The sequence below is a fragment of the Melopsittacus undulatus genome, chromosome 9 (assembly GCF_012275295.1).
Source record: "Melopsittacus undulatus isolate bMelUnd1 chromosome 9, bMelUnd1.mat.Z, whole genome shotgun sequence".
NCBI lineage: Eukaryota > Metazoa > Chordata > Aves > Psittaciformes > Psittaculidae > Melopsittacus > Melopsittacus undulatus.
The window spans coordinates 40169845-40187273 of record NC_047535.1 but is presented as its reverse complement, the minus strand read 5'-3'; the positions used below and the strand labels follow the sequence as shown (position 1 = coordinate 40187273).

The 17429-nt window shown below is 49.6% G+C and overlaps 1 protein-coding gene across 1 annotated transcript; it reads right to left on the bottom strand.

Moving 5' to 3' along the window:
* Positions 1–867: 867 nt before the first annotated feature.
* KLF15 (KLF transcription factor 15) lies at positions 868–14252 on the bottom strand. Its single transcript, XM_034066473.1, has 3 exons — positions 13904–14252; positions 8868–9978; positions 868–2924 (listed from the first exon to the last, which is right to left on the bottom strand). The coding sequence occupies exons 2-3, from the start codon at positions 9911–9913 to the stop codon at positions 2756–2758; spliced, it is 1215 nt and encodes a 404-aa protein (XP_033922364.1). The 5' UTR covers positions 9914–9978; positions 13904–14252; the 3' UTR covers positions 868–2755.
* Positions 14253–17429: the final 3177 nt, after the last annotated feature.

Genomic DNA, 17429 nt, shown 5'->3' with positions numbered 1-17429 from the left:
CTCCCATGGAGACTCAGAAGTTATTTTAACACAGGTAGTGCTGCTGGTTTCTTCTTCCAGTGGAACCAAAAGCACAGTGCAAGAGATGTCCCAGCTTGCAGATCACAAGAATATCGTGTGCATGCCCCTGTTGTTTCAAATGGGAAGCAATGGCTGTTGCAGAACAGGGCATCTTCTCCTCAGGTCTGAGGCATGCTTCGGACCACAGATCCTTCACATCACTCTTTCAGACATGGGATTTACGGAAGAGCCAACTGAAGCGCCTTGGCACCAAGACCTCTGCTGTGCCGAGCCTTTCTTGCATAATCTAATCCCATGACTACTGGCCTTACTGCTTGCTCCTTCCATCCAAGGATCACATAAACATTTATTAAGTCCCGCAGCATCCCTATGATGCGTTATTATTGCTGTATTACAAGAAAGGGAACTGCAGCACATGGCAATCGAGTCCTCTGTCCCAGGTCGCACAGTGAGTCACGGTCACAGTCTGAAGCAGATTCTGAAGCCCTTCTTCCTTCACACTAACCACTACAGCTTGAATTGCCTCAAAACCTGCTCGCTCTAATTTACTAACCACAGTTTTGCTGCAGCTGCAGCCCTGTTCCATAGTGGTCAGAAACCACAGGAGGCATTTGGGTCCCAGTGCTGCTGCCAGGCGAGGCGTGAGGTCTGCGGTGAAGGGAGAGCTGGAGCATCTCTCACCCCCCAGGAACCTTCTGAGATGAGGAAACTGAAGGCAACTCCAGATCTGTTCCATCCTCTCCCTGTTACCCAGCACCTGAAAGGTTACATCCAGGTGAATCAGAATTTCAAGCGCTATTATCCTCATTACAAGGGAAATTAATGAATAATAATTTCAAGAAGGGATTTAAAATTTCCATTTTCATTTTATTGTCAAAGTAAATATATTTCTTATGAAGAACAAAAGAAAATATACAGAATTGTAACTTATGTACACTGGCTTTATAGGTATTTTTCGTTTCCAATTTACACAAATTTGATACGTTATTAAAAGATATTTTATATAGATATAGCACCTATGTACAGTTTTATTTACATACATTCATAGGATGTGATATAAACCAGTCAATAGATGATAGTTCATTTATATTAATTTCTAGAGGACAAAAGGAATGCATTTGCCTTAGCTAGACCTGCTGTTCTGGCACAGCGCGGGCTCCTGCTCTGCCTAGCGCTAGAATCGCAGCTTCCCATTTCCCATTTTGCCAACAAAAAGACAAACAGATGCTGCCTGCAAATGGAAAGGAAATGCAACATCCATTATGAAATTGTTCCTAATCACTGAATTCTATTTTCTCCTAAAGCTTCTTACAATCGCCAGAGTTCAAAAGGAAAAAACAACAGAACCAAAACGAGAGGAAACACAAACACAATCATTGCCTGCTACCATCTGATTATCTGTTTTAATTCCCTTCTTAGCCAACTACCACACCAATTTGTTTCTTTTGGCTACTGTTCTCACCCGTTCGCCCACCCCAGCTGCATGGAGCTCTGACATGGCTGTTGGCAAGGAGAAGATCACCCCTGGACCCAGACCTCAAGGTGCTGTCCCACCATGCCACGATGGCTCCTACCCTCCCTTGGGTACAGGTCCATCCCTCAAGACCCTGCTGGCCAGCAGACAGAGACTTTAGCTCCAACCAGTGAGGTGATGGCTCGCAGTGGATGCTCGGGATGCCTGGTGCTCACCAGGACCACCGGGCACCTCCAAGCTGGTGCTCTGGTTTCTCCCCCAAGATCAAATAAGAGGATGGAGGCAGGGACAGAAACAGAGCTCAGCCACTCTCACAAACATCTTCCTGCTGCTTTAGTGCTAGACAACAGCTCGTCTGCTAAAGACAGTGGATGCTGCAGACCAGAGTCAAAGGAAGCAGTGTTTCCTTCAACACATGGACATCCTTCACCCCACAGAGGAAAAGGACAGGAGAAGCATGCACACAGTATGCACTTAGCCATGCCAAAAGGCTCCACTCCAAGCCATTTCATCCATCCTGAGCTTCCAGGTTTGCTTGGGATATTCCTTTGCTTAAATACATATATATATATATATGTAAGTATGAATATATATACATAAATATTTATATATAGCCCTAGCCAAGGAAAAGGTAAATGTGAGCTGGAGAAACCAGAGAGGCGCAGAGGCGCATTCCAGCACTCTCCATGCCTTGCCTCCCCCCGTCCCCAACTCCCACTGTCCCTCCTCCTATAGCCAGCCCCCTACAAATCCTTGGCTCAGGCGACCCAAAAACAAAGGAGTTGTTTTCATTTCCAAAGGAATTTGCTGTTTCCAAACTGGACAAATAGAGCAGCTTAATAAAAACTCACAATGAATGGCCTGTACATGAGCAAAGCCCTCAGGAATGCCAGGGCTATAATTAACTAGCAGCAAGCAACTCTTACATTTTCCTGTGCAGCAGAAAACAGCTAAAAATAAAACACTATAATTTCCAAAAGAAGCAGCAGCAAAGGAGGGAAAGATAGAAGGAAATAAGGAAAATAACATCCTTAAACAAGAAGACAAAGAGGAAGAAGCATCCCCCTCCCCTGACCCAAAAAAAGAACTCCATTCTCCAATCATCTTTAAAGGACATGGGACACTCGGACACGGTGGTATCAAGTAACAGCATTGACTGTTCTGTGGAGACAAATAAATTATCACTAGAAACGTAGTGAACAAAGTGCTGTTGTCGGCTGCTGTGGGGTGTGCTGGGTGGGAAGGGGAGAGTGGGCCCGGTCAGTTCACGGAGCGGATGGAGCGGTTGCTTCGTGGGAACCGATGCACCTTGACATGTTTGGACAAGTGGTCGCTCCGAGCAAACTTCTTCTCGCACACAGGACACTGATAGGGCTTCACCCCCGAGTGGGAGCGCCTGTGCCGGGACAGCTCGTCTGACCTGGAGAACCTGCGGGAGAAGAGAAGCCTGGTCAGGGAAATGGGGTTTACATCACACAGCATCTCACAGCATGAAAGAGTCCCCTGAGGGTATTGGGACACTCCATCTGTGGCAAAGCCTGAACGTGTAAACTGGAAGGGACACACAATGCAGCGGGCTGGTCCCAGCCAGCAGCAGTGATGGAAGGAAACACACAACTATCAGCCTTATCCCACATCAAATCTGGGCTCAGAGCAATGCATTTGTACCAACCTTGCCCTAAACACAATAGCATAATAAGTACAGCTTAACAAAACCAGCACTGCTCTTGATCCCTCCACCAGTCCCTTTCAAAGCCTGTTCCATAACCTCTCCCCTGCAAATCCAAGCAAGGACACTTCTCAAGCAAAGATAACAGCCGGCATCATGCAGGAGATCTGCTCCAAGCTCCCACAGACACAAGCACAGTAATTGCACCTAGTTTGAGATGGACCAACAGATAACAGCCAGACAGAGCTCCCCAGAAGCTACATGGCTTATCAGATCCAGCAGAAACTTTGGCTCTTGTACCTATTCCTTCGGGCTACAAAGAGCTGTTAACATCTCAGTACCAGAGATGCTCAACATTGTAGCAGCCATTAGCATAGTCACTTCATGCGTAAATTGAGCTCAAGACTGAGCATTTCATTACCAACAGTGTCTCCCAGAGTCGTTTCAATCTGAGCTGGTTTGTACCTTCCACCTCCACAGAAAAACCCCCAAAGAGCCACCCTGAATCCTGAACTCAAACCAGTTAATCTTTCACTCTTTAACAGCAGGGCACTTGGGCACTGGAAGCCAGAGGGTTAACTGATAATGTCACACTAAAACAGCCCTGTCCAGATGGGTACAAAAGATTTGCTGCCTGACAAAGGGCAATGAACTGTTTTGTTGCCAGAGCAGGGACAAAGAGGGGCACAGAAAGAGGGCTTGCAAGAAATGGGATCAGCTGTTTATTTACAATAAATAAATGAAGTCATGGGCACTTGCTGAATAAATGGGGGGAAGAACATGTAGAAATCTGTGCCTTTCTGGAGCAAAATATCCCGTCACTAACAGAGGAAAAAACAGGGCTGCTGGGCTCCAATGAATGAGTCCTTCATGCAAGAAAAAGAAGTTTCCACATAAAAGTTGCAGTGAGCTCTGATCTCCCAGTTGAAAGACAGGGCATGGGCACTGGGAAAGCTGGGAGTGTTTTCCTGGGTTCCTGAAGCTCTTCAGCCCAGTGATGCAACCCAGAGAGTGTTCAGCCAGCACAAAGCAGATGCAGATACTCGTTATGGATAAGATACGGTGCTGACACATCATTCCCAGGAGGATTTGTAAGGGAGATTCCTTCACCTGTTCTCTTGCCATTCTCCCTTTCCTTGCTTTGGTATCTCCATGGTGAAAGAGTTAAACTCACCATTAAGAGCAACAGGCAGATGCCCTAATGGAGCCATCAACCTGTTCCTTGCCTGGGACATAAAGGCTATGACAGAGGTTTCTCTTCACCCCTAGTAATTGCACATTTGCTTTCTCTGGCACCCATGCTTCTTCCATCGATGGCTTCCCAAAACCACAGTCTGGACATGGAAGCAGCAAGGCCAAGTCATTAGCAGTGAACTAGTCCCAGTGCTACATCCTTGGAGGGTTCCTGTTGTAGAGCTATGGATGAGGAGTCAGCATCTTTCTGGAGAGGGCAGGATATTGCCTATATGGACTGCCTCAATGGGACTCAGTCCTGTGGCCAGTGATGGCAGCCACATCCAGGGAAAAGGGAATAGAGAGGGAAAAGCATCTCTGCGAAGAGCCATTCTCTTATATACAGGCTTATCACCTGAAGGAGTAAAACCAGATGTGGTTGGGCTGTCCCATGCCCATGGCCATCGAGGTCACCACGTGCCACAGAAGTACAGTGGCACATGGCTAATCCTGCAGGATAGCTCCACAAGTCCATTTCGGAGGGAAGTGCATGGATGGTGGGGGAGCAAGAGGCGCACGTCAGGAATGAGCTCGGATGAGTTCATCCGATAAAAATACACTGTGCCTCATAACGATGTCCTTAGCTGAAGAGGCAGGAATGTTGCAACGCTGTTCCCCAGCAGTCACGGAAAGATCAGCTTACAGAGCCCACAGAAATAAACCTCAAGCTGTTGGGGTGTTTACACAAAAACAACGCAAAGGTTAGGACAAGGAAGCCGGGAGGAGCTGGTGGCCTCGCTCTGCAGTGGAAGGGTATTTGCAGCACGTTCTGGCACTGACATCGCCCCCAGAAAACTGCAAGTAATCTCCAGTGGTATGGCAAATTCAAACAAAACCCATGTAAGAGCAAGGAACACTTCACTATCCCGAGTCACTGGTGTTTCCAGAAGGATTCCTCCTTCTAATGGAAGGTGGAGGGATCCGGGCAATTCCACAGCAACTATAAGACTAGAAGACTCTCCATCATCATTCTATATGGTGGGACCTCAAAGGAGCTGTAACTACATCTCCCTTGAAGATAAATACTGGAGCTCCCTGGTGTGTAGGATGTGTCCTGTGTCTCCCAGCCATACAGTGACATTGCTGCATGGCTCTGAGGGCAGGAAAGGACAATAGCTTCAGCCTGGTACGCTGTGGTTCCTACCATGGCTACCAGCCATTGAGACTGACTCAGACTATACTTCTCCACAGTGGAGAGGAGGCTCTAGAATCATGGAATGGTTTGTGTTGGAAGGGACCTTAAAGCTCATCCAGTTCCAACTACAGGCAGGGACACCTTCCACTAGAGCAGGTTGCTCCAAGCCCTGTCCAAGCTGGACTTGAACTTCCATATTCATCCTCCCCATCCCCAAAGCTCCACTGTGTCAAACCAGCACACCTCCTACACACCCACAAACCCCTTTGCACAGCACCAGCAAAAAACACCAATGCAAGACACCTGCCCTGACCTGCCCCACACATGATCCTCCCCATGCTTGTTTGGTCCCATACACGCTCCCAACCACATGCATTATAAGCCTTTACACCCTCCCTACCAAAGCAGGCAGAGCTTGTACTGTCCACTGTCACGTGCAGAGCAGGGAAGTGCCACCAGGGAGAAGATGCTGAGGACATTGAGAGGTGATTGCCTAATCCCTCCAGCCTTACAACTGCAGCTTTGTATGCTGCTGCACCAGGGGAGAGATCGAGTTTGCCCTGCTCCATGCCATGACACAGCCACTGGGGACCAGCCCATGCTGCAGCTCTGGTTTCTGGTCTCAGGACCAGCACTGACCAGAGGTTGCTGTGTGCCAAAGGTATAAACTGGCACGACACGGATCAGGGCGCTGACCGGTACAGTGTGGATTGAACTCAACGGGTCACCAGCCACTGATGAACAGCTCTGCAAGCACTCAAAACAGCCAAGGAAGGCACAAGCAAACAGGGTTCAGCCTCCTCAAGAGGCTGGGGTGCTCCCACTGGCCTAGGGATTAGAAAAGTGTTTGCTGTGCATACACCCCTACCTTGGTGCACTTAAAGCGTGTGACTTTGCCAGAGCAGCGTTGTGTATTTCCCAGCTGGGAAAGGTTTAACCCACTCCACAGCTCAGCCCCTTGGTGCTAGGCAACACTTGGTCTTGGTTTTGAAATGACCATCTTCAGTGAGGTCAGGTCTGGAGTGCCCTTGGTGGAAAAGGAAATGCGCAAGCACAAGCTTGCAGGCAAAGGAGGAGGAAAGCAGAGCCCAGCAGTGGTTTAGGGCTTAGATTCATCTGTGCTGATATAAAACTGGGAGCAGACAGCGAGTCCAGATGCATTCGAGTGAAGTCATGTGAGATCACAGCTCTCACTGAACTTCTGGAAAAGGTAAACAGGCTTTATTGATGAAAGGGGACTGGTAATGCAGAGCTGGACTGGGTCTGGCCTTTGATGTGGGAGCAGCCGTGCAGGGGATGTGCTGCAGTCTCAGGCTGGTGCTAAGGATCGCTGTGAGCGCTGCCTCTCCTGCTGGCTATAAACCTCCCCCTCAGAGCAGAGCCCTTCTGAAGTGTGGGGGTGTTGGGGGTCAGTGAAATGCAACAGGACAAACAGCAACAGAGAGTTGTTTGTGCACAGCGCACATGTTCTCATAGCTGAGGGGATTGATTTCTCATCCCTGTTGGGATCCTCGTCTTTAAAAACATGTGGCTGGCTGAGAGTGAAAGCTCAGGGTGCTGTTGGATACAGGATCTGCGCTTCTCCTGGCCCACCTCACCCCTGCACCTTCCTTTTGATCCACACCATTCACTGTAATGCTGGGAGAAGGCAGGCTGCCCAGTGTAAACTCAATCTCCACCCCTTACCACTCAATGTTTTTCCTACATGTTCCCCTTGGTTTTGCAGCCTGGGGAATGCCAGCTTTGAAATAAGACAGAGCTGGAAAAGGTCATCCTGAGCCATAGAGTCCCTGTATGCATTCTATAAACCTCAGCATGGATCAGACAAACCCTCACGTGCCACATGCATCTGTCACAAAATCAAGGGGTTTGCTCACATCCCAGCACAAGGGAAGCCAACACAACACCCACAGGCATGTTTGCAGGCAGGAGGCACATCTGCTGCCTGCACGGACTCTGGCAACCGAATCCAGAGGAGTGAGTGCCTCTGCTGCAGGTGAGGAGCAGATCAGCCTGTATGGGACCAGTGAGCTAAATGACACGGCTTAATGTCAGTGCATCCAGAGCAGCCCAGCTTATGAGAAGTGCCACCAGGACAAAAGAGAATCATCCCCAGTTTATAGAGCCACCATAAACTGAAAAGGGAAAGCAAATCAATAGCATTGATCTCAGAGGCAAATTTCAAGCTGGCCCCATTGGGGAGCAGAGAGTCAGTCCCACTCTGACCTTTTCCCTCAAACCAAGCCAGCCATCTCTAACTGCTGCGTGTCTCACATACTTGCATTTTTACACAACCCTCGCCTGTTACTTTTTACCTCGTCTGTTGCCCATGATCACAACCCATTTCCTCATTAGACATTGCTCTCTAAAGCTCTGCAGGACAGTGGTTTGAGAGAAGTCTGGTTTAACTGACTACAAGGGAGCTGAGATTTTGGTTTCTCCCATCCTCACTTGTGGTGCTGTGCATTAAGGGTTGACAGCAGGCAGGCTCGTAAGGCAGCTAATACTGGAAGGAGGGAGGAGAGCTTCCATCAAACTTGCCTTAATATCAAAAGTTGACCTTTTAAAAACAGCTTCAATTCTTCAACTAGTATTAAAAATAAGCAAGTAAATAAATGAAATAAATCAGGAGATGCCCTCTGCGAAACATTTTGCTCAACCAAACTGCAATCTCCCATTGAAGCAATGCTTAATTCCACCGCAGCCTTCTGGTTCTGTTGTTGCATCTGACAGCTCTTTGCAACCTCGAGTGGCACCCACTCATCTTCCTGAATCAAGGCAGAGAATAAAACCCCAGAGCACGCCAGGTTGTCACTGCCAGCATTTCCAGGAGTGGGATGAGGCATATTTACCATCAAACTGCTTCTAACCACACTCACTCGCTTATCACAGCCCTTCAGTGATCACATTTAGCCCTATGCAGCTGAGCCACGTGCAGTGATTCTGCCCTAAACCATCCTAAACCACTTGCAGCCCTCAGCTCACACCCCCTAAGGATCTGCTGCAGCCTGCGTGTTGCAACCAGAGCAACATGAACATAAGGTATTGTTGGTGGTAACAAGCTTAACCTGACCTTCTTGGAGTGAAATACAAGCTATGATGAGCCAGTTTTGAAGGCACTTAGGTGCCAGGCAAGGGATGCTCTGCTAGTTCATTTCTCAAAGCCCCTCCATCACCTAACAGGAAGAACAAGGTCTTAATTCTCAAAGCAAACAGGTAGTTTTGGGAACAGAAACACTTTACAAACCAGAGTGCAAACCCACTTGCTCAGCAAGTCAGGTCAATGGAGTCAAAAGGGGAAGGGGGGTTGGGTAGCGCTGCCCCCCAATACCAACCTCCATCCGCATCCCGGCCACGTGCAGGCGAAAGGCTTTTCTCCTGTGTGCCTCCTCAGGTGGGCTTTCAAGTGGCTGCTCTTTGTGTACATCTTGGTGCAACCCGGGAAAGAGCATTTGTGCATTTTAATCAGTTCTGCTGCGGGGTTCTTCTGGAACTTCTGACCCATGATGATGCCCGTCTGCCCCGGGATCATGCCTCCTGGCCCAATTGGCTTGGCAGCGATGGGCACGGGAGCGATGCGGACAAACTTAGAGGACAAGTTCAAATTGGACGACTGAACTATCTGAGGCACAAGGGCAAATGTTTGCCCTTGGATGTTGACTAGGAGCTGGGCAATTTTAATGTTCTCTTGTGCTGGTCCTTGGGAAGTGGGGCTCGCGTTGGACTCCTGTTTGATCTGTACAGGCTGAATTTGGAGCATAACCGGTATCCCGTTCTCCAGGGACACTCCTCCGTTTGAAGCTTGGCCACCTTCCGTTGTTGAGCTGCTCAACTGTTCGTTTTTGCTCTCTTTTAAACTGGCGCTGGGTAACATATGGTCTTTTTGCTGTAGCGAAGCAACAGAAACTTGGCTGCAAGCTCTCAAGTCCTTGGTCTCACTTTTAGGTCTTTCTTTGAGCTCCAACTCCATGTTCTCCTCCAGAAATTCCTCAATTTCCTCAAGCGTGGGCTGAAATGGTCCTGAGTCTTCCATATCCACAGCAAATTCAGGCAACCTAAAGTACTCCTCTTTCACTATCGGCTGAAGTCTCCTTTTGTCCCACCATGATGCTGCGGCATTCCCCAAAGATGCCTGGGACAACAAGTAGTCTAAGATACTGTCCTGACTTTCTGCACTGGATGTGCTTCCATAGCTGGAGCTGAGAACCTGGGAGTCAGGGCTGGAACAAGAACAAAAGCTGGACGAGTCACTGTCATCTTCAGACAGGGGAGAGGGCAGCATTTGGTAGGACCTCACCCCTGCTGTCATGTCCCCAAAGTATCCCAGGGGAGATCTTGTAGATGAAAAGGATTCATCAGTAGGCAGCAAGTGATCCACCATTCCTGGGCGATCTCTTATGGATATCCCAACAGCATATACCAGGCGGTGAAAGTTCAGGTGAGAGCCTGAGTGTAGGAAAACAAAACAGCAATGCTCAGAGGTTGGTTTAATCATTTATCTCCATGTACTGAGGCTCGTAAAGCTCTCTAGCCCGCAGGAAAGGCCGAAGCATCCAGCCTCACTGAGTACACATGCTGCTACACGCTTTGCTGTGTCTGTACCACCCCCTAAGGACTGTCAGGGCCGAAGCATTTCATGGGATTGCACCAGATACTTGCAAAAGAATTCTTTCAGAACTCATTTCCCAACCGGGTGCACTCTGGATTTACAGGATATTACTGGAGAGAGAAGATAAATGATGGGCTTTCAGCTTAGAGCCAAAGGAAAGAATGGGGAGAAAAAAGAAAGCGTTGAAATCTGTACCACCAAAAATAAAAAAACCCCAAAATAGAAAAAAGGAGGTTATTGCTGGTGGCCATAAACACGGATCCTTCCCTTATCTCTTGTAGATTTCCACCAACCTTATTTTTAACTTCCCCACTTCCACAAATACAGGCTAATCAGCATAATGCAAGGATCAATCTGTCAGGAGCCAAAAATATTTACTGTGCTTCAACATCCAGGAGGCGGATTTTCCCCTCCAGATGTAATGAATCAGTGTGCCAACGTCAGCATCACCTGCACTGCCCTGGTGCTGCGCTGAGCTCATTAACCATGGGCTGGCAGGGCAGCGGGTGGCTGGTGTCACCTCACCACTCCATGCTCCAGGTACGGAGGTAAAGGTGATCCGAGCCTTGTGCTAAACTGCCAGGGCTCATTTGACCCCCAGCACCTCAATGTGCTGTGACCCACAGCAAGTGCTCTGCATTCATGAGACCCTTAATTCTGCTGCGAGCCCATGGAGGTACGAGGGCAAAATCCATCCTTCCTAGCGCAGCCGGCAGTCCTGTGCTTCCCCAGCTAAGCCATGCAAACTTCCTATGGGTAGGGGAAGGCGAGGGGGGGGAATCTGCATATTTGTTTTCTTTCTTTTCCCCCCTTTCCCAAAGGAAAAATGAATAAATTGCTTACGGATGGAGACTCTGCCTCTTGGAGAGCAAACGCAGCGCCCTCCAGATGGAGCGAACACTGGCCCTCAGTCATCCGCTCAAGGTGACTGATTGAAAACAGAGCTGTCCATGTGCATAATAAAACAACTCTTTCTGTGGAAGGTATGTGGGCTGCAGAGATAGGAGTCATTTGATCAGCGTATGAGGGTTTGTGTGTGTGTGAATTGGGAGGCATGTGACCCAGTGCGAAGGAAATGCCACTCAATCTTGTTACACGCTGTCATTTTCCATAGGCTCTGCCGCTTTGGAAACGCTTTGCCATGAATAGTCAATAGCTCCCAGTTCTGCACAGGGAAGGGGATGGTTGTTACTGCTGTTGCAGAGCATCCTTGCTGCCTGATTGCTACGTTTTGCCCTGTCTTTACCTTCTCTGGAGAAGGATCAGAAGGCATCTTAGTGCTGCAGTGAATGCAGAGCAAGGTGTTTTACACAACACCCTTAAAGGGCTCCATCCCATTGGCAGCACTTAACAATATTTCATAGGAAACGGGGAGGGGGGGAAACCCAAACCAAAACATGTTTCTTAAAGATACAGCTTCCTCCTCCATTCACACATGGAGGACACAGGGGCAGGTTGAAAGAAAGGCTTTAAAAGTGAGATTGCACTTTCCTGGTGCGCACAGCCTGTCAGTCAGCAGAGCCTCTGACCCCATAATGAAATACCCACATGTGCCGAACACGAGGAAGTTCATGCAGAGGTTAGCGGCTCTGCTTTGTGACCTTAGCCTATAATCATGTCTTATAGTAAAAGTGAAGAGTCAGACGAGCTGGGCTCTTCCCAGCTTTCAAACAGAAAGCACAACCTGCTGCCGAGAAGTTTGCATTGGCTTCCAGTCAGAATTCACCAAAGCAGCTTGCTCCTGCCTTGTGAAATGTGGGGCAGAAAGGAGGCCTTGCCCTTGCACGGTTTCTGATCCTCCCTCCTACATCTGTGTTGTCCCAGCTTGAATTTCTAAGGAATGGTAAGTGAAATCTGGACTGAAATTGGGGGGGTTTGGTAAGGAAAGCTGCATGTGGGGAAGGAGCGTGCACTGATTGCAGCTGGTAAAGTTATTTAACACAGAAAGCTCAAGTTTTCTTTAAATGCCTGCGAGAACTAGGAAGCCACATCCCAAAATACCCATATATTTCACTGGGAATAGAGCTAAGCTGTAACTTGAATAAGGGCTTAAAGAAGCAGGGGAGGGGGGGGACACAACAAACCCCCAGCAACTGCTGTGCCTGAGGTCCCTTGGCAGCGAATAGCCAGCATGCGTGTTCCCCATCTCTTTTGACAAGGAGCAATGTCACTTGGTGTAACCAGAGTCATTTTGAGAGGGGACTGTCAAGAGGAAAATAGATCCAAGAACATCACGGGCCAGATCTGCTTTCTGTGCACTCTCAAAACTTGCAGAACAGCCAGGAAGATTCTGGGGAATGCCTGGAATGCAGGATCAGGCCCCGGCTATATTTTATCCCAAAGGCCAGCCTAACAACCAGAAAGCTTTCATGCTGACTTTACTTGAAGACACAGCCCAAACCAGAACCAACCGAACCCAAACAAACCAGGGCTGTGCATGCTGTGAACAGTAACGATGCTGTTTACATGAAGCACTTTCATCTCTAGGAGCCTGCAAACACCTCGATAGGGACTGCAGTGCCCAAGCCACCCAAAACCAGCTGCTTCTGGAGTGAAACACAGCAGCTGCTCAGCAGCACCACGGCTGCCTCCAACACTTAAGTTCCCTGGGTTGTTATGATGTCCTTTCTGCCAGAAACATCTTGTTCCGTTTAAAACCCATCGCCTAAGAAAACAGCAACAACCTCCCCCAAAAAAGAGCAGAGAATGCACATTCTGACTCAATGCAACATTAAAATAGAAAGTCCTGGGAACTTGCTGAGACACGGATGTATGCCCCAACCTGTCCCATTCGGGTGGTCAGAGCAGCACAACCGATCCCACACCAGTTCAAGGGCTCTGATACACCGACACTGGTTTCCTATGTGCGCTGCTACAGCTTTTTCTAGTTAAAGACTGATCCCTTCAGCGTTTTCTCGTGCTCCCCCAAAGACTTTAAATCTCTTCAGGCTGATTCCTGCTCCGCAGCCAAACCGAGCCATAAACCAGGCACTGAACCAGGCCTGTCACTTCTGAGAAGTTAAACTAGAAATGCACGGGGAGGGGATTAAACCCCCCTAAAAATAAACGGGTAAATGAATACAGAAGGCAAAAGCCAGGAGGGAACAAACGCGTTTGCTCCCATCTGTTGTGCAAGGTGGCTGCGCTGCTCCCTGGACACGGGGAGGGGGGGGGTGTGTGTTTCGGGTCTCCCCGTTGTTTTTTTCCCAAAGCAGCCCCTCTGGGAAGCTGCAGGCACATTCCCAAAGGCTCATTTCCCAGAGCCCCCCCCCCCCCCCCCCATCCCATCCCTAACTGTGGTTTCCATGCGAGGAAGCCCTATCTCTGCCGGCGGAGGCCCCCGAAGGCGAACCCCCACCCGCACCTCCGTATGAAACTGGGGAGAGGGGGGGCAAATCCCACCTCATTATAATTGGTTTCGTGCTCCTACATCCGTTCTCAAGAGTTTTGGGGGGTCCAATCCCCCCCCTCCAACCCCGCTCTGTCCCCTTATCGCGATACCGGGCATCATCTCCCTCCCCCCCCCCCCCCCCCCCCCCAGCCTGTCACGACTCAGCTCCAGCACGAAAACAACCCCGAACTCACGCCCCCCCCCCCCCCCCCCGCTGCCTTGTCTTGGAGTTTGTGCCGCTGCTCCCTGGTCACGGAGGAGGGTAGGAGGTTAAACACATTCCCCCCCCCCCCCCCCCAGTAACGGGGCGCAGGGGGCCGCTGGCGCGATGCGTACCCGCGTAATGCTCCGCGCCTTTCGTACACCCTTACCTGAACTCCTCTGCGGGCCAGGAGGGGGGAGAAATACCGAGAATAATACCAAGAACGAGCAGAAGGCGGCAAGAATAATGGGGGAAAAAACACCAAAAACCCAAAACAAACAAGAAAAAAAAAGGAAAAAATATAAAAAAAAGGGAAAAAATACCACAAAATAAAAAAAAGCAAAAAATAATTACGGAAAACACAAACAATTACAGGAATAAAGGCGCAGAACTGAGCGGAACCAGCGGCAGGAGCCGGGACGAGCGGCGGGCACAGCTCCCCCGGGAGGCGGGTGCACGGCTGCGGAGCGCGGCCCCGCTCCCGTAGTACTATATCCCCGCTCCGGACGGGAGCCCGGCGGCGGCGGGGGAGGCCGGGGAGAGGCTCGACCGCGTCCGCTGCCCCCATTGGTCCCTCCGCGGTGGGGGCCGGACCGACACCGGCCTCAATGGGAGCCGCGGCCCCGCCCGGCCCGGCCCCCGCGGCGGAGCATGGGCGAGAGGCGGCGGCGACACGGGCCGGAGGTGGCAGCGCCTGCGAGCGGGTGTGTGTGTGCTCGAGTGGGCGAATCCATAGGGATGTGCGCTCCTCAGTTGTGTAAATCCGTGGGGAGCGCGATCCTCAAGTGTGCACATCCATCTGCGGCGGGGCGGGCAAATCCCTGTGGTGATGCATGCTCCTAAAGGGTCCAAATCCCTGTGGGGATGCATGTTCCTAAAGTGTGCAAATCCCTGCAGGGATGCATGCTCCTAAAGTGTCCAGATCCCTGACAGAATACATGCTCCTGAAGTATGCAGATCCCTGTAGGGATGCATGCTCCTAAAGTGTGCAAATCCCTGCAGGGATGCATGCTCCTAAAGTGTCCAGATCCCTGGCAGAATGCATGCTCCTGAAGTGTGCAGATCCATGTAGGGATGCATGCTCCTAAAGTGTTCAAATATCTACAAGGATGCATGCTCCTAAAGTGTCCAGATCCCTGGCAGAATACATGCTCCTGAAGTGTGCAGATCCCTATAGGGATGCATGCTCCTAAAGTGTGCAAATCCCTGCAGGGAAGTATGCTCCTAAAGTGTGCAGATCCCTGTGGTGATGCATGCTCCTGATGCTGTGCAAATCCCTGCAGGGATGCATGCTTCTAAAGTGTGCAAATCCCTGTGGGGAAGCATGTTCCTAAAGTGTGCAAATCCCTGTGGGGATGCAGACCCCTGCAGTTTTGCATGCTCGTGGAGGTGTGCACACTGCTGGAAGTGTGCAGATCACTGCAGGGATGCATGCTCCTGATGCTGTGCAAATCCCTGGATGGGCTCACAGTCCTGGAAGTGTGCAAATCCCTGGAGGGATGCACACATTTGGAGTTCCGCATGCTCCTGAAGTGTGCAAATCCCTGCCTGGATGGATGCACACAAATGGAGCTTTGCACGCTCCTGGAGCTGTGTAGGGATGCAGGCACATGGACCTATAGAGAATCCTGGAGATGAGCAAATCCCTGGAAGAGCTCAAGCCCCAGATTTCATATCTGCCCATTTCCTGCTGGAGTTTGAGAGGGGGATTGGGGTGTCCCCCCAGTATTGCAGTAATTCAATAATCTTTCATATCAATGCATACACTTATATATATACATACACACAAATATTTATGTGTATGGATATATACACACACACACTCACACTGTGGTTATGCAATGTTCAGCATGGATCAGGACCCATATTTAACTCCCACAGAGGCAAAGCCCAGCAGAGGAAGCTTCAGGGGAGCCAGCTGCAGCACCAGGGAGGTTTTCTGCTCAGTCAGGGGCTTTTCCCATTCATTTTCCCATTTTTCACATCATTGGGAATGTGCACTCGGGGATACTGGGATGCAGCCTTGTGACAATAGGTCTTTGCACCCTTTTGAGGGCTACGAGGTGACCCCAGGGGTGCTGCCTCACCCCAATGGGGATGGCCAAAGGACCTGGGCTCTGCTCTCCTGCACAGACCTCGCTCTTCCTAACGTTCTCCCCATGAATAATGCACAAATCCACACTCATCAAATTCCTAGATACTATATTTATACAAGTACATCAGGGCCAAGTTTTGCATTAGCGTAACTTCACTGATGTAAAAAGCATTACATTGGTGACAACGCTGGTCTGAAGTATTTTTACCCAAAATAGATTTTTGGCAAACCTTCCTTTTCTGCTTTTTCTCAATTAAAACCCTTTATTCCCCAAGTAGGTGAAGTTTAGCTTGATGCAATGCAAAGAGATACAAATAGAGCTAAAATCCCAAGCCCTCAAGACCGGGTTTAAGTGGAATTTGAATTGGCAGCTGTACACATAGGAACCTCCCCAATGCTGTTTATTACCATTAAAACATCCCTCAGTTACAATCTCAACTTTCATAGAATAATGGAATGGTTTGGGTTGAAGGGACCTTAAAGCTCATCCAGCTCCAACCCCTGCCATGGGCAGGGACCCCTTCCACTGGAGCAGCTGCTCCAAGCCCCTGTGTCCAACCTGGCCTTGAGCACTGCCAGGGATGGGGCAGCCACAGCTTCTCTGGGCACCCTGTGCCAGCGCCTCAGCACCCTCACAGGGAAGAGCTTCTGCCTAAGAACTCATCTCAATCCACCCCTGGAAGTGCAGCACTTCTCAAGCTGTGGACTGATTTACTGCTTCATCCTTTGGAGCCCCCCGACAAACTGACACATCGAAATGGTGCTCAGGGTTCTGGAATCCCTATGAGCTTTCATTAACAGCACGGATCTAGACAGATAGAATGATTTCTGATCTCTTCTAGCTGCCAACTTCCTTAAGAACCAGGAATGACTGCTGGAGTGGGACAGGCTTTGGGGTTTTGTGCAGTTGTGACCCATGTCTCACGTCAGCATCCTTCATATGGTACAGCACCAAATCTGTGCCCTGCTCCCTGCTGTAAACTACATTTCTCTTTTCCCCTGCCCCATCATTTCATTCATCACTAAGAGACTTCCTTCCCTCTGTTCGTCTCTTCACCAGCTCCTTTTAAAATCTGCTATTCCTCTGTCCCGTGATCCCGCCTGGGGATTTTCCACTCTTTCCATTGCCACCTTTTGGGAGTGAACTTTGGTCAAACTGGTTCCCCGGCTCAGACGACCTTTCCAGCATTCCTACAGCCCAGTCAAACACCGGGGCTAACACAAAGTGAAGGACCTTTTCATTGGCTTTTGTCTGATGGCTGTGTGCTAAAGACCCAGTCAGGAAAGGCAAATAAACCTTGGCGTTAAAGCCTTTCAAATTTCCATGGAGATAATAATAGCGCTGCATTAGAAAGTTAAAAAGGAACCGTAGGCTGCACTTGTTCCCGAGCTGTGCCACGTAGCACAGACCCATTAAAGGTGGGAAAAGCAGCAAAAGGCTCTACAATTTACACCTAAGAATTGTTTGTCTCTGCCCACACTTTGCTTTTCAGTAGGAAGCTTATTTTTCCTGCTCCAGGTTTTGCCATATCCCATAGGTTGGTTGTGCAGCTCTGGGTTACAAACGTCTTGATATTGAGGGGACTGGCAGGGGAATTGC